The 18,553-nt window shown below is 35.6% G+C and overlaps 1 protein-coding gene across 1 annotated transcript in view; it reads right to left on the bottom strand.

Annotated features, from left to right (window-relative positions):
- Nucleotides 1–18,553, bottom strand: part of LOC116484689 (cilia- and flagella-associated protein 47-like) — a 128,329-nt gene that overhangs the window by 64,527 nt on the left and 45,249 nt on the right. The window contains exons 4-7 of the mRNA XM_058429394.1: nucleotides 8,916–9,091; nucleotides 6,887–6,994; nucleotides 4,112–4,223; nucleotides 1,555–1,659 (exon numbers count right to left, since the gene is read on the bottom strand). Of these exons, the coding sequence (XP_058285377.1) occupies nucleotides 1,555–1,659; nucleotides 4,112–4,223; nucleotides 6,887–6,994; nucleotides 8,916–9,091 (501 nt within the window). The remainder of the gene's footprint in view (nucleotides 1–1,554; nucleotides 1,660–4,111; nucleotides 4,224–6,886; nucleotides 6,995–8,915; nucleotides 9,092–18,553) is intronic.

Here is an 18,553-nt window from a genome sequence, read left to right as displayed (position 1 = left end):
ATATGCACTCAACAATTAATATATTCAGCCCATATTTTTCTCAATCTTCTTCTAAAGGAGAGACATTAAAACTTTTAAAGATACAATTTTGATATTTCCGAAAGAGAAAACAAGTGGATATAAAGGATAGCAAATCTAGTTTGCACACTGAGCTCCAGAGAATTGAAACTTGTCAAGAATAATCAGAACTTTCCAGAGGCACAGGCTACAAAGATCACAGACTCATGCCGGATTGTAAAACCACTCTGATTTTATAACTTCTTCCTTAATTTTTGCTATTCTGACCTTTAGATGAAACAAATCATACAATCAAATATGAATGAAATAAACAAGGCACCTATTTGAAAATAAAAAGGAAGCATCTGAAAACTAAGAAAGAAAATCTCAGAACATAATCTTTGAAACCAAAGAGAAGTTATAATTTACCACATTTGCTGCTTACTACTGCTCCTCTTATTCTGTTATGTAGTAATGTAAATTAATTTAGAGACTCTGGTTGCATAAAATATAAGTTCATGATATTTGCAGTTGTGATGTCCTGACCAAATTAATCACAGGATTCAAAATCTGCACAAACAATTTGAACTTAACCCAAACCCTAACCATAACTGAATGGTTAGATTTTTTACATTGCAGAGTTTTTCACATGAATTGATACTTCAGTTACCCATAGGCCCTGTACTGACATGGAGACCCCTGTATTATATTTGATTCCACTGCCCCTCAGATGTCAGGGTTTTGTAAGCTCCTTGATGTCTTCTAAGATATAAAGTACATTCCTCCATTTGCATTCCTCCCCATGAACATTTGAAGAAGTAAAAACAGTATACATGGTAAAATTTTACATAAAATTTTAATTGGTAGTAAGAGAGTTAACAATCACTTGGCTAACTAAGTAGCTGTGAAAAGTAGACATGAAGATGAGTTGAAACCAGATTATCCTGGATTCAGGTCACACTTCAACCTTTTACTAGCTGCCTGATTTTAATTTCTCTGTGTCTCAGATTCCTGATGCATAAAATAGGATTGATAACAGTACTTCCATTATAGGACTACGGTGAGAATGAATTGGGATAATTCTTAGAATGATATGGGACATATTTAGAGACTGTCAAAAGTGATGAACTATTGTTTTTAAAAATTAATAATTAGGAACACTGTTCAGATGAAATGCAGTGGAAAAAATAACAAATATTTACAAATTGCACTCTATATTTTGTATTTAAGTTTATGGAAATTTGAGTAGTAAAACTCAAGTCAGAAAATTAACATAAATGCCAGTGATTTGACATGTACATTAAAATATCTGTGTTTTAAATCTGGGTATATATTTCTCTTCATTCCACCGATCTATGTATTTAAAAATACCTTCTTCAGATGTCTGCATGTACATAATGCATATTGTATTTTACAAAAATCATTTAACTAATTAACTTATAATTAACTTGTTTTACTTGCAAAATACGATAATTGAGTGAATGATGAATTATATTTATTTATATATTGATTTAAAATTTAATTAACTTGGCTTGGTCCAAGAATACTCTATCATACCTGAGTACAGTAGAAGTTGATGCAAGCTTGATGATCAGCTCTTCCAAGTGCAGAAGGATAAAAGACAACAGGTAATTCTGTGGTGGAGTGAGGAGATATGATCAGCTGTGTAAATGGAAAAAGCAAAGGGGGAACAAAAATTAATTCCCAGTTGGCTTGAGTTGGTATCTTTGTGTACTAGGCATATGCAGGGTCGACGTTTGTGTGATTAATGTGTTGTCTTGCACGCATTATCTGTTCTCAGTATGCCTGCTCCTTGAATATTGTTCAAAGGGTCCGTGTTAAACTGTGTTTAGGGGTGATCACATCGTGTTCTTATCCAAGATAATCACCACTTGAAGGACTCATTCTGTACAAGGAAGTCAGGGTTAATTTTTAAAGTCCAGTTTGAACCTTCAATAAAAGACATATACACTTTATGTAAGATCCCATAGCATACTGCCCATCCCAAGGTACATGTCAAACCACCAGTAACTTATTACTTTTGTTCATTTCAAAAGAAATGAACTGTTTCTAAGCAAAGGTGTAAGACATGCTTCTTCAATGTGCAAGGAAATTTTCCTCTTCCTCCTACACATTCAAGGTGTGACCTGCTAGGATAACTTGAGTCTGTATAGTATTAGTTTAAGTTACTTCTTTAGAGACTGTGAAAGAAGCCAGTGACTCCATCACAATATAATAAGGGCTTGAGTATATTATGTAATCAAAATCCTACACTGCAAATAATTTAATTTGAAGATAAACACTTACAAAATGATAGCATGAGTGGCACATGTACGAAAAGGAAGTCTATTATTTTACACTAATATATTTTGCCAGAAAAACTTTGAAAAGGCAAAATTGCAATTAAGCAGTATCTTTCGATCCTTCTTGAATACAGCAGTTGATGCCCAATAAACTGTGATAATTATCTATGAAATGCAAATGCAAACTAAGTTTTATATTTAGAACAGAGTCACCTGTTTATTATACAATTGTAGTTTATCTACATCTAATATTTTATCTCAGGCTGGCTCGCTCTCTGGTATCTTGAATGTTTCAGGATTATCAGTTAATATACACTTTAGGATTATGTAATGTAAGTTTGGATGTGCAACATATTACATTTATTTTCCCTTGGACCACAGATTAGATTGTTCTCTAAAAGTAGAGATATAAAGGATACAAAAACACCACTTTCTAATGAGGAATTTCAGTAATATGTAAATTATATCCTGAATATCAGACTTTATATAATTTATGGAAAAATGTGGTATTGAATGATATAATAATGTGTGTACATTTTAATATACTCTTTCTAAGATTAAAGCATATACACCAATTTTAGCAATATAGTAATTAGTGATTTCTAATTTGACATATTATGATAGCTAAGAACTACTTTTATATCATCACATAAGTTGGCAACCAGTAACTGACAAGAGACAGATGTTAAGATATAAATAAAGAAATCAAAGTGTAGATTTGTTAAACAATCATTAAACAACAAATAGTAAAAGCCTTTATTTAAATACTATATCTACTAGCAGGGCTTCATGATTTACTTTGAAGTCCCTTGATAAAAACAGTCTATTGTAATTATCATTTTGATGGTTGCCTGAAAGTATGACACTCACTGCAAATGAATGGTGTCCTAATGCTTTAGAAACAGAGATAGTCATGCTAAACCTTAGGATCTTATGTTGTAACTTGCAGGAAGGAGAAGAGTGATTTAGTATCACTGACTGGACCTAGCCTCTGCCAGGATCTAAGAATGAGAAAGTTGGGCAGAGAAAGAAGCGGAGAGGGCTAGAGTTGTCAGCATTGTCTCAAAGTGTGTGTCTGTGGCAGGGGTGAGGAATGGGTGATGGGCAAGAACTCAGGAAAGGCTAGAAAACAACTGGTCCCTTGGAGCCCTGGTAACATATAATGACAATAGAGTTAATAATCATAATACTGGAAACTATTACAAAAACCGATTACTAAAATGGTGAGAAAGAAAACGCAACCAATTTATTAGAACGAAGTAATCATGAACATGACTCTAGCATATATAATTTTAAAGATTTATATTAACATGATATTGTTTTGTTGATAAATTAAAATCAAGGGGAGAAGTATATAAAATAAAATCCTTTTTTTTAAAAATTACTTTTGGAGACAGAGCCTTGCTCTGTTGCCCAGGCTGGAGGGCAGTGGCACGATCTCAGCTCACTGCAACCTTTGCATCCTGGGTTCAAGTAATTCTCATTCCTCAGCCTTCCGAGTAGCTGGGATTTCAGGCACATGACACCACGTCTGGCTAATTTTTGTATTTTTAGCAGAGACGGGGTTTCGCCATGGTGGCCAGGCTGGTCTCAAACTCCTGGCCTCAAGTGATCTGCCCGCCTCAGCCTTCCAAAGTGCTGGGATTACAGGCATGAGCCACCACGCGGGGCCTATAAAATTAAATTCTTAAATTTTAGAAATTTAAATCCTTAGTAATAATTCAAGTGATAATACTCCACCAGTGTCCCAAAATCAGAACTGGAAAATGATGTAGCAGCAGTAAATTTCATGGCTCCCTGAATTTACTTACTTGTGATTTTCTGTTAATATCCAGGACAAAATTTTCAGGATTACTGTTTGTTGCTTGCAATTTTAAGGTTTCATGCGTACGATTAACTAAAGGAATGATCTGAGTGACATGCCTGGGAGAAAAAAAAAAAGCTAGTAAAGTTGCTGGTATTCATAAACTTATTTAGTGTTAATTCCATAAACTTGATGACCCCTAGGATTAAAATATGTCACCCCATAAGATATATTGAAGTCTTAATTTCTAGTACTTCAGAATGTGATATTATCTGGAAATAGAGTCACTGCATATATAACTAGTTAAGATAACGTCTTACTGGAGTAAGACAGGCCCTTAATCCAGTATGACTGCTGTCTTTGTAAATAGAATCATGTGAAGATACACAGAAGATGGCCATATAACAGTGGAAGTAGAGATTAGAGTGATGTATCTCAAGTCACAGAAAGCCAAACGTTGCTGGCAAACAAAAGAAGCTAAAAGAGACCAGGTATAGTGGCTCATGCCTGTAATCCCAGTGCTTTGGGAAGCTGAGTCTGGAGGGTTACTTGAGGCCAGGAGTTCAAGACAAGCCTGAGCAATACAGCAAGAACCTGTCTCTACAAAAAATTTAAAAAATAGCCAGGCATGGTGGCTTGCCTGTAGTCCTACACACTTGGGAGGCTGAGGCAGGAGGATAGCTCTAGCCCAGGAGTTTGAAGCTGCAGTGAGCCATGATTGTGCCACTGCACTCCAGCCTCAGTGACAGAGAAAGACCCTGTCTCTAAAACATACAAGAAGAAGAAGTAGAAGCTAAAAGAGGCAAGGAATTATCCCTTACAGGTTTCAGAAGGAGCATGGTCACGGTGAACCCTTGATTTTAAACTTCTAGCTTCAGAACTGTGAGACAATACATTTTTGTGGTCTTAAGCCACCCAGTTTATGGTGTCTGTAATGGCAACCCTAGGAAGCTAATATAATGACTTCTTTTAGTTTCAAAATCAAAATCATTATGTATGAACTAATGACATTTTAATCCTTGGTTCTCTATTTTTAAGACCTAATGTTATCCCATATTAGATATTAGAATATATTCCAGTTTTAGGAATAATGTTTACTTATTGTTTTATAATGCTAAATCCTGCCAAAAAAGCTAACACAGTCTAGTCGTCATAACAGAGTAATAAATGCACAAAGTTTTCATTGATAACATTAACAAGATCCGAATTCATGATGAGTAAATGCCCAAAATATGTGACTATTTATGCTCTAAACAAATAATAAATGAGTGTTCATAATTCTCAACTGTCAATTCTGATGGTTTTTAATGTACAGCATCCAACTTGTCATCTTCATTCTTTCTGTAATGTTAAAGTATAACATAATAACAATTTTATCTATGTACAGTTTTTCATATCTTTTTACTGTTTCTTGCTTACAATATAGAGTAAGATTAAAATATTTAGGTATCAAATCTGTAATAAAAAGAATGGAATCATCACTATATATATATTGTTTTTCACAATGTCATGGCCCTGTGACAGAGGAAAATTAGGTAATATGTGCTGAGCAGAGTTCAGTTCATAAATTCAAATTATATAATTCAAATAAAGCACCATTTTCTTGTTTTTATATAAAGTATATGTATATTATGATTCACCTTAAAAAGAACATTATATGTCAGTTTTATGATTCTAGACTACAAATTTAACAAGTCTCTGTAAATCATGAATTTGTTCTTTCACCAGGGACATATGAAGAAATTCAATGAAAATAACCAAAACTTCATTAATTATAATGAATAAAATACACTAAAAATCATGACAGATTTCCCATCTTTTTTGGTTAGCATCTGCTCCGTATATTACCAATTTCCCAAGTTTTCTCATACACAATACCTTAGAAAAACAGGAATAAAATATTTTCATACTAGATATCTATGCTACTGTCAGAAAAAAATTTCAAATGTCATTGTTTTGGCTAAAGAGCTGGTACTGGAAGAATGCAACACTCTTTTGATGTGATAAGGGAGAGGAATTAGTTAAAAGGCACTAATTTGCTCACTACGGTGTATACTCTTTAAAAGTAGGGATTATGCCTTGTTTACCCCTATTTACCAGCACCAGACTTGATAAACAGTAGGAACTCAACTACCTAAATAAGAATGGGCATATCTCAAGGGATCACGGCATTAACCCACTGACCAAATGTTCACAGTTATTCATTGCTTACCTCTGCTTTGCCTTGAGGAAAGTTTGCCAGGTTTCTCTCCTTCCCACCAGCCCCTGAACTCTGCTTGTCCTAAGCCTAAACGAGCATGCAGACACACAAAGTAACATGACCCTTTCTCAGCTTCTCCTGGGAATTAGCTGACCACAGTAAAACCCTCTTCCTGTTAGACATCACTGGCCATTTTCCCTTGCTTGTCCAGCTTTCCTTCCAAAGATTCTGTCTATATCTGCTTGACCTTCCTTTACTTTATAAAAGACGAACTTTTTTCTGTTTGATTTTGTAAGCCCTTGCAGACTTCTAAGATGGGAGTCTTTCCCTATTGCAATGGTCCCTTTATATCCCTTGTAATAATCCCTTTGAATAAAACTCTTTCCTTGCTAAGTCCTGATTTGTTTTTGACAAGTTTTCCACAGGGTAGTTTACATATCAAACCTTCCCTAGGGAAAAAAAAATCAATGACTAAAGATATATTTATTCTTTATCTTAGAAACTGAATGCATTATAACAATATTGTAATAGATTAACTGTTTTTCTTGTAAGCAATAACTTTATCTATTAAGTAGAACTTACTTGCCAAGGTCGCACTGTATTTCTGGCATTGTGGTTGGTTTTGGTAATTCACTAGTTAATTTCAGTAAATACCAGAACTCTTCAGCCATTTCAGGCTGAAAAATAACGCTGGTGGAGAGAAATGCACAAAATTTTGTCAGCAGTTTTAGTTTGTGTAATAAATTGGGCAGAAGAAGTATACTCCAAACTAGTATAAATAGTTGGTTTTAAATACATTTAACAACTACTCTGTAACACATACTAATCTTTTTGTAGATGTATTTTTAATTTTTCATTTTTGGTTGAGAAAATCACTTCATTATTCAAGAAAATCAGTGTTGTTGTCATTAATATCTGTTTAATAAATGCCTGTTGGATCAATAAAAATGTTTAAACATGAGTATTTTAAATGTCTTGCAGAAGGTGGAACAATAAAAGCCCTGCTTTTTAACTGTGACTAAGTCAAATTTAGTTTTAGTTGAATGCATGTGTATTTTCATGTGAATGCTATAAAGTGACATATAGCTCTAGAGAACTTCCTTTATGATCAGCATACTCTCAACTCTCAGGAAAGCAGAGCTTGTGACAGTCTAAAAAAGTATAACTGGGGCAGGGTGCGGTGGCTCATGCCTGTAATCCCAGCACTTTGGGAGGCTGAGGCAGGCCAATCACGAGGTCAGTAGTTTGAGACCAGCCTGGCCAATATGGTGGAACCCCCGTCTCCATTAAAACACAAAAAATTAGCATGGTATAGTGGCGGTCGCCTGTAATCCCGGCTATTCGGGAGGCTGAGGCTGGAGAATCACTTGAACCTGGGAGGCAGAGGTTGCAGTGAGCCGAGATCACGCCACTGCACTCCAGCCCGGGCGACAGAGTGAGACTCTGTCTCAAAAAAAAAAAAAAAAAAAAAGTATAATTGGGATGGTATCTCAGCTCTGTCATATTTTACTTGTGCAGTCTTGAAAAAGTCACTTAACTTTTTGAGCTTCAATTTTCTCATTTATAAAATAGGAAGAATCAATCTTACCTCTTATAGTTACTATGAGAATTTTATGTTTATGTATGTAAAATACATGCCCCAGTGATGATAACAGAGTAGGCAGACAGTAAGTATTAGCCAAAAATTTTTTTAATGTATGCTGATAAAGAAAATTCAAGATTCAGTATATGTTCACAAAGCCTGTGCAGTCTTACTGGGGCAAAAAGACTAGCCCATATTTCTAATAATTTTTTCAAAATAGTACCTTTTATGTTATATTCTTATTTTCATGCTTCACAGAATAATGATTTTTATCCTTTAAAATTTCACTGATGTATTCATTTATTTACTGACTCATTAAAATAACAATTACTGGTTTCTATTGTAGGATACTGTACTTGAAGCACCAATATGAGTTATTCCAAAGGATGTTACATTAAATAAAATAAGCCAGGCACAGAAAGACAAATTTCACTTATATGTAGAATTTTTAAAAATTGAACTCAGAAGCAGAAAGTATAATGATTACTGTTACCAGGCGCTGGGAGGTGGAGGGGACACAAACTTTGGGGAGAGACTGGTCAAAGGATGCAAAATCCCAGTTAGCAGAAATAAGTTCAAGATATTTATTGTAGGACATTACGACTGTAATTAATTACTTTAATTCCTCTACATCCTCCAAGTGAATTATTTGTATTTAAGAAGTAAAATATATAAACCAATTTTCATCAAGAAAATTGAAAGTTTAATCCCTAGTCCTCATGCAATTGTTTTCATTTGTTCAGTTTTTGCATCCATAAAGATTTACTCAGTAAAAAGTGAAGTGAAAGGGGGTAAAAGGAGAAATGTAGAAATTATTTAATTTGATATTCTGATAAATACTATTTTTGCACTGAAGCAAGCAAAAGCTAATTCTAACTAAGTCAGTACATTTTTTCAGGGACTAGTATTAAACAAAGTTAAAACTATGAGCAAGTGTAATTTTAATGATTATAGTGTAAGAAAAAATAAATGTTAAAGGTTAATTTCTAAGGATCAACAATGAAATATAATGCCACACTCAAACCATACCTTTCATCGCTATAGCCTGTAGTTGCTGGAGAATACCATACCACATATTTGGTGCACTGTAGTGGACTCAGGGTAATTTCATTATCCCCATTAAGGGCAGCACTTGTTAACTGCACATCTAAGTGAAGAACTCTATCTTTTGGATTAGAGAGAGGTATTTCAATGCAAGTGCTGTCCTAGAATTATACAACAAATATGTAATCAGCTTTTAGTGTCAGCATGAAGTCATTATACTATGAAAGGAAATGTAAAGGAAATTATTACATAATATAAGGCCATTTGTTTTATTTTTTCCTTGATATACTATTGAATATATCTCACTAGCTTTGAATCTCTTATATGTCTTCTTTCATTAGCCTTGAAAAATTATAACCTTATCTTTTTTCAACAGCAAATACTACACAGAGATCCATGTAACTAAATGGATGAAAGCTATTTGTAAAATTACATTTAAAATATATTTTTCACTGGTATCATTATTTCTATGAGGTCTATTTTTCAGGGTTTACTCTAGGAATGGTACTCAAACTTTATCATACATAAGAATCACCAACAGAGCCTGCTAAAAGACAGATTTTTATCCACATCTCCCCCACAGCCTTTCTCCATCCCAGAGATTCAGTAGCTCTGGGATGGGGTCTGAAATTTATATTTCTAAAAAGTTTCCACATGATGCTGCTGTTGCTGCTGATCCAAAGGAAAAACTTAAAGTAGCAACGTACCTTAGCATCAAGTAGTAGGGACAATCTAAACTAAAAAGTCAAATTGTGTTGATGATACATCTTTCTGTTTAGATTTCTTCCTTCTGTTCTTGTTTGTCCTGTCCTTCCCCCAAGGTACACTGTCTTAGCTCTGGAAGGCACTCTTTAAGTTCTAAGATATTTCCTGATCCTCATACTGACCCATCCTGGCTAATGACTTATAAAGCATCCCATTTCAGCCATGATCTCCAGTACATCAAAAGCTATAATTGAAGCAAATGTAGTAAAGATAATTAGTAGACAGGATGCATCTCAATTTTAACAAATTCCATTTGCCTAAATGTTTCAACCTAAAGAAATGGAGAAGGTTGAGCATTTCAATTATAAATCAAAGCTTGGTAATAAACGTACTTTAGAACATGGAGCTGTTATGAAATTTATCAAATCATGTTACAGGGGTGACAAAAAATTCTTACTAAGCTTCTGGGAACATATCTTCAAGGTAGATATTACAGCTTTGTCTATGGCTGTTTCGGAGGACCTAGCTCAGAATATTTGCCTGATCACCTCTAATAAATAAATGAGTTGGAGGGATGCTACATTTTAGAGGAATGGAAACAACATTTAGTGTGGTGAACAACATCTGGTGAAGAAAGATGGAAACCAAGAATATATACAAATTAATAATTAGATTAGAGCAGATATCACTTATTAGAAATCAGTGTTGATTATAAATGCAATGAAAAATAGTCTTCTACAATGATTTCGGAGACATTAGAATTATGAATTCTTAAAATAAGTGGGCATTTAAACTTCTACAGCAAAATATTCATGCTTATAATTATAAAGAAGGAAAAAGAAAAGTGTAAAATGTAAAATACTGAACAGTGACTAATTTCCTGGGTAACCTGGCATATTTTATAAAGTTGATAGAGGACTTGGCCTCCAAATAATTTCCAATGGTCAAAAATAACAACAACTAGAAAAAAGGGTATGCCAAGGTAACAAATACTATCAACCCAATATGAGCCTAGAGATTTTGCTCAGGGCTTAAGACAGAAGATGGAAATGACACATCTGGCCTAGATATTTGTCCTGGTCTACTACTCAGACATTATTCAGAGAAGATCAGTGTCCCTTCAACAGAATGCTATAGCCTGTCATAGAAGCAAAAATGCTAGAATCTAAAGCACTGAGTTTCAAAATGTTTTAACCACACATAACCCAGAATAATTTGTTTTATATCACAATATGGTTCACATACACATATCATAAAAGTTTTACAAAACAATCCCTGCATTTACCACATGTAATATTTTCTGATACTTTCTACTACCTTTTATTCTATTCTATTTCCCACTCACATGTTGAGCCACTCACATGTTGTGACCTACACATTAGATTTAGGTTTAGATTCTGGTCTAAAGAGGAATAAATATTGGAATATAGAACTATTTGAAGTCTTATTACATATATAAGTCTTGAAAACAAAATGAAACAAAATCACATTAAACCTACTATTTTCTCTGTAAACTACAACCTATCTAACAAGACCATGCTCTCGTGGTACAAAAAGTGTCATAATATTCTACAGTTGGCCAGATCTTAAGAGTGGGAAATACGGATGGTGTCTATGGAGTACTTAAATCACAGCTCCTCCTTGGCATCCTTGCAATATCCATGCCAAATACTATTAACTGATCATTTCACTCTTATTCAGTAGGTCTGGACACATCCTCAAAATCCTTCACAGAGCAGCCTTCCAGAGAGCAGTCGTTGAATGCTTAGCGCTACCAGTACTGCAATCTCTTGAAAATCTCTGGAATCTAATTATTTGGAGTTTTGAAAATAGCAAGACTCAATAGAAATAAATGTTTCACTATAGTCAAAAGCTTTAAGTTTCTAATTAACTGTACTATATTTCTAGGATGGTAGAAAGTATCTCAAATGTAACTATAATATTACAAAAATGATTTCTAAATTTCATTATTATTTGGATATTATTTTCTTCTAGGTTTAAACAGAAAAAAAATCTTAAGCCGGAGGCGGTGGCTCACGCTTGTAATCCCAGCACTTTGGGAGGCTGAGGTGGGTGGATCACGAGGTCAGGAGATCGAGACCATCCTGGCTAACACAGTGAAACCCCGTCTCTACTAAAAATACAAAAAATTAGCTGGGCATGGTGGCGGGCACCTGTAGTCCCAGCTACTCGGGAGGCTGAGGCAGGAGAATGGCGTGAACCCGGGAGGTGGAGCTTGCAGTGAGCCGAGATCGTGCCACTGCACTCCAGCCTGGGTGACAGAGAGAGACTCCATCTCAAAAAAAAAAAAAAAAAGAAAAAAGAAAAAAAATCTTAAATGACACCTTTCACATAATGAATAATTTATATTTTAAATATCCACCTGCCAAAATATCTTCAAAATTTTAGCGAAGATTGCTTTTCTAAATATCAATGTTTCTTAAGGTTGTAAAATTACATTTTTAAATTATTTGATATGTTCACTAAGTTAAAGAGAAGAAACTTTTGTTATCCATCATTTTATAAGATGATCAAAATTCGTGTTTATTCTTGAAACAACTTTCTTAGATTATGTATATGATTACAGAAATGCATAACCATTTTGAGAAAATAACATACAAAATAAAACATTAAGATTAAAACAAGATTGTTTTGGCTAAATTATCCTGCCACCTCCCATTCCATTTTATTTTATAAAGAACTCTTACTAAATGAGAAGTACACAGTCCACTGAATTCTGTGAATACTCTATAAAAACGTTTGAAATACTTGGTTGGTGTCTGTTTTGCAAATGGCATATTCCTTTACTTTCATGAGTAGGCTTTTAAAGTTAATTTGTGTTCAGAATTAAACATAAATCGGTTTTGACTGATTTGTTTTGAAACTCAAGTAAAACAGTAATGGCTGGACATTACATGATGACTTCTAAAGCCTTCTTTCATCTTCACATGGGCTCTTTTAGGTTTAATGATAGAAAGCATTCTTTTATAAGGTACCCCAATATTTTTTCTGGCTTGTACTTAGGAATATTGTAGCAAACATAATGGCTGTTTAAAGAAATTGCATCCATTTCTCAGACTCCTTTGTAAGAGGACTAAACAATGCATATTTAATCCCGTGAAATACAAGTAAAAATTTTAAAACAGAAAAGACATTCACAAGATGCTGAAATTGAAAATAATTAAAACATTTAACCACTCATGTAGAAGTGGAATACTCTCTTAAACTATATAAAACAAGTTGTATTGAATTTTGCTCATTATAAAGCTTTTCAGAGGAAGTTTGAATACCTACACACTTTTAAAACAAATATTAGATATTTTCAGCATTTATATATATATATTCATACACATACATATTTATTTATTTTTATTTTTATTTTTATTTTATTTTTTAGATGGAGTCTCGCTCTGTCGCCCAGGCTGGAGTGCAGTGGCACGATCTCGGCTCACTGCAAGCTCCACCTCCCGGGTTCACGCCATTCTCCTGCCTCAGCCTCCTGAGTAGCTGGGACTACAGGCGCCTGCCACCACGCCTGGCTAATTTTTTTTGTATTTTTAGTAGAGACGGGGTTTCACCGTGTGAGCCAGGATGGTCTCGATCTCCGGATCTGCCTGCCTCGGGCTCCCAAACTGCTGGGATTACAGGCGTGAGCCACTGTGCCCGACTCATATATATAATTTATATATTTTCTTACAATGGAAGGAACTTATGGAGAAGTTTTAAAACATAAATTAAATCAGGTCATTCATTTCATTTACACCCTCTATTGGCTAAATGCACATAGACTAAAATCTTTCTTCTTGCCTTTTGAGGCCCCAGGAGATCTGGCTCTGCAAACACCTCAAAAACTCTAATCACAAGTAACAGCCCCACCCCTACCCCATCAATCTTGCAACCTTTCCTGCCCGGCTCTGGCCTCTCTACCTCTTCCCTGCTTCTGAACTGCCTACGCTCCTTCCTGTTGTGTCCCTTCCCACTGAGCTCATTTTGTTCTGAGGGCTTCTGCACCGTTAGTCTCTCTAGTTGGGTGCATTGCCACAGTCTTCAAGCCACCCTCAATGTTACCCTGGGATATTTTTGTTCATAGAATTATCACTGTCTAAATTTATCTCAGTCATCTATTGTCATTATAACAGGTACACTGGATAGACTAACCTTAGTGGAGTGCAATCTGAAAAGTCTCCTCCCGCTACTGCTATCCAAACCCCTGAAGGAGCTGCCTTCCTCCATCCCTATTATTATCTCAAGACGGCTCCCAGTGCCAGAAGAGTCTAATTTTGAGGTATTTATAGAAATCTCAAATCAATCAACACTTTCTTCTCACATGCAATTGAAGTCTTCTCCTGATCCTTTCTGGCACCTCATCCTCACCCTCAGGCCTGTCTGGGAATTTTGCACACTGCCTGTGAGGAAGGAGGTAAACATGGCCTGCTCTTTTCAACCCTCTACTCCAGCTTTCTCTCCTATGATCATTGTGCTGACATGGCTGGCTCTTTCAGGTTGCAGGATGAAATGAGATGACAGGTAGAAGAACAATACGCACTTACTTAATTGGTGCTACCTGATCTTACCCAGGTTACTATGTAAGTTCCTTTTGCCTTCTTCTGTCTTGAATTACCCTCGTGTAGACTCTCCTGGAGTCTTCTCACCCTAGAAGAATGTTTCTTGGGCTGGGTCCTTTCAAATAAGCTCAAGCCTAGCCTTATTTCATTATGTCAAATTCACTTTGGCCCACTACATCTTGACTTGCGCCGACGAAAGTGCATCTTGCTCTCACTCTAACCACCTTCCCTCCCTCTGTGGTCCATTCTGTTGGTAGGAACTCACCAAGAGCCAGGGGCATTAAACTATTAGCTTCCCCTCCTTAAAGAAGACACTCCCACTGTCTTTTTGTTCTGGCCATCATAGATACGAGCTGTAAATGGGTGATGGGCTAAAGATGCCTCCCCTCCCTTGATGTGCCAGAAACATCATCTCTCCATTAAAATCCTATGTTCCCCTTTCATGGCATGAAGATGTCACTTGGCAGTGGCTGTCCAACTAGAGATTCCATTTCCCAGACCCTCTTTCACCTGGGCATAGCTGTGTCACTAATTTTCTCCAATTGCATGTGAGTGAAAGTGATGTGTCACCTGTGTGTCAAGGCCATTAAAACTATTGGAAATTCTCTTCTCTCTGCTTTCTTTTTCTCCAGCTATATGTGGGAACCTCTGAGTGCCTAAAACGGAAGGAATCACAAGACGGAACGAATCTTGCTCCCTGAATCACAACACGGAGTATGCCACCCACCAACCAGGGACACATTCACTAGAATGTTACAATTGTTAAAAACTTTTACTGTGTTTAGCCATTGCAGATTTAGGGTTTATTTGCTGTATCAGCCAGATATACTCTGAATACTGTATTTACAGAGTCTTAAATAAACAAGACAGCAACCACTTTCATAATATGGAAATATAATTATCTACGGTTCCCAGGTTTGTGACTTCATTTGAAAATCTGGGATAAAAGGAGAACTTCCCAGGAAACATCCCATTTCAGTTATTTTATTCATTTTCTAACTCCACTAGAATGGTAGCTCCATGCAAATAGGGGCCTTGCTTGTATTGTTCATCACTGTTCCTTAGCATCTAGAACAGTGTCAGGAATATCAGAGATACCCAGTAAATACTCATTAGAAAATAAAATGTGCAATTTATGAGTTTGTGCGTATGTATATACATATTATACATTATGTATTATGTATTACATATTATACATTACATATTACATATTATATATAATTATTGATATGTCTGATATGTTGGATAATCACAACTGTTAACTAAATAATAAAGCAACTTTGTAAAAATCTAACTCAAAAGGAGTTTAAAAGTCTCCAGTTAATTCAGCCTGCCTCCTTACTTGAAAGTTACTGGGTGAAGACAGCAGTTTCAGATGGGAGAAAGACTTTATTGCCTTATCACTTTGTCAGTTGGTTGCTGGTTCACACCTACTCTAAGAGGAAAAGTGTAATTCACTGAGTGCAATAAACACTTCATCATTTCCTCCTTGGTCAGAATAAATAAAGATTATTTACTTCCACATAATCACTTAATTGAGTCAATGACAATTCAATATGCACTAGCATGAAGCATTTTCACCATACCATCTCTCAGAAGACAATCACAAATTCATTATAAAAGGATTATTTCTGAGGAGAAAACACACAATAATATTAAGTAAGGCATATTATTGAGGAAATCTTCAATTTTAATTTTATTCAATTTGAAAACATTATCAAGTCAGTAAACAAATTGAACTAATGGGTATTTTGAAAGTATCATGTAATTGAGAGGAAGTGATCATTATAATCTGGGTTAATAATTTTCCTAAATTGAAAAGTCAGAACTCAAATAAACCATGTAGACAGCTATATTTAGAAACACCATTGTCATTCCTTTGCTATTTTCATCTGTACAACACTGTATCTAATGATGTCATACCTTATACCCACCCCAATCCCCAATCCTCCACCATATGACTTGAAATGTATAGAATGCTGAGATGCAATCAAGGTGGTTTGCTAATGCCAGACTGGGGGACATGTATGTTGAGGATGCATTACTAGGCACCTGGGAGTTGTGAAAAAGGCAGAAAACACTGGAAGAGCCTAAAGTTTATTAATTTGTATTCAGACACACTCCATAACCTTGAGAGAGAAAAGAAAACTATTAAAAATAGAAATATTTCTAATTGCAAGGACCGATCCCTAGGAAGTAACCTCCTGCTTAACTGTTTAAGATAGCATTCCACCTCCCCCACCGTATATGTGTGTATGTATTCTCTATGTATTTATTCTCTACATATATACATGTAAGTATGCATATATGTATATGCATGTGTGTGAATTATTAAAATGCTAACTCTGAATGACCATGTAGGCCAGCCATTTTGAAGAGTGTTTATCATGAGTTAAGCAAACAGTGCTTAGATACATTACACATGATTTAATAATCATAGGGTATGGGGTACCCCAGGGGGTAATTCTTGACACAGTGAGTGGGTATTTGCCATGTTTTTTTTTTGCATGTCAGGTGTTTGAACTTATATAAATGAATCCAATGTCATGTTCAGTCAATTCTTCTTCATCTGCATTTATGGAAGAAGGCAGAGGCATGAATAGTTCATAATGACAGAGTAGCCAAAAATTGTTTTACTTTGGAATGTTTTGTGAACTTTAATTGAAATAATGGTCTTTCAGATAGCTGTGATGTTGATTTCAACTAATTAATATACTCCTGACTTAAAGACCTACACAAGAAGGAATGGACAGTTATGATTTTCTTACCTGACTCATTCCTTTCTATCCCCTAAACACTATTTCACTCAGAAATACAGAGATATCTCAAAACAATTATAATTTTTCATCTCAAAATTTCCAAGGTACGATTTGAGTTTTAGAACGACTTCTTTACTCATTATGCAAAATTTGAACTTGCCCACAAAATCACAAATTAGATTGTTTCCATCAGAGCTAATGCTAGCTTTTCCTCATCAGGTACAATAGGTTGACAGTTTGCCATATTAACCCAGGTCACCTCACTCCATTACCCTCACCTAATTTCCAATGCTAAAGCTTTCTAAGCTCACTGCACACTGGGTGGGGTTGTTATACCCTGAATACAAGGAAAAGAAAGTTCATCTATTTTTTCCAACATACTCTTGTTTTAGATATTTTATTTTGTTTTGTTTTGATTCTATTGTTCTGATACAAACCATAGTTTTTGGAGAAAATCTGCCTAGCCAGTGTTAATAGCTGATAAAGAATAAATTGAGTTTTCCTCAGCTGGTGGTGGCGACAGACAGAAAACACACACTTTACTCAAGAGTTAAACTTCCTCCTAAATTCCTGTCCTATCTCAGCTGCTTTAGTGACTTTTCACTGGAATTTAGGAAGCCTTAAGGATGTTCTGCTGTGCCCCTTTGGGGCTACATGAAATTTGATGGGGAGAGCCCCTTGATATTCAATGACTAGCCAGTAAGACTCTTATATTGCTGATGTCAGGACAAGATGGTAAGGACCAAATTCCCTCCATCTCTGAACTTGGAGTCAGGATGCCCTCTAAGTTTCCTTTTAACCTCTCCATAACACCCAGGAGAACGGAGCATGAGAACACTGAGAAGGAGCTGAATCTGACCTCAGAGGGAACTGAAGCTGACTGAGTTTACCAGAAAGTAAAGACAAACCTAAGTTCAGCTTCTAAAATCAGCTGTTTATCCCACTCTCTGTTTTTAAGAGTAAATAGCTAAATCTCTATTTCCATGTCATTTCTGCAAATCACGCTGGTTAACATCATATCTAACCAGAACAGCATTGTTGGTAATTATGAACAAAGAGTGTCAATAGAATTCATTATGACTACCTAGATACTCTGTAAATACAGGTCAGCATTCTTGCTTTAACTAGTAGTAAAAATTTCCTGAAAAGCTTTGTTTGTTGAAATTCTATACAGAGTCGTTACTGGAAAAGTTGTATGTGTGAAAACTAGAAAAGGAATCAGCCTTCAGAGCACAGAGCTTGGCCAGCATAGATGACTTTGATGAAAAAATAAAAAGAACTAAGGTGCGGGGTGAGGGGCGGGGAGGGGGAAGGGAAGAGGGAGAGAGGAAGAGAGGGTGTGGAGGGAGAATGGGACGATCGGGGGAGACTGAGAGAAAGAGAGAATAAAGGCAGCCTTCCTTTTGTCCATTTGGCAGAGCACCTTATTTGGACAGCAGACCCTCCCCCACACACAACCTTTTCCCTTTAATGAGGCACTTCAGTGAAGCGCAGACAGTTGACAGTTTAACTCTAGGCATGGCCTTGAGTACACTGTCAGTTGAAGTGAAAGTGGCTAATTATTGCTGATCTTTAAAGCCACAGACATTATATA

The sequence above is a fragment of the Hylobates moloch genome, unplaced genomic scaffold, assembly GCF_009828535.3.
Source record: "Hylobates moloch isolate HMO894 unplaced genomic scaffold, HMol_V3 SCAFFOLD_16, whole genome shotgun sequence".
Lineage (NCBI taxonomy): Eukaryota > Metazoa > Chordata > Mammalia > Primates > Hylobatidae > Hylobates > Hylobates moloch.
Note: the sequence above shows the minus strand (reverse complement) of the source record. Positions and strands in the feature narration are given on the sequence as shown.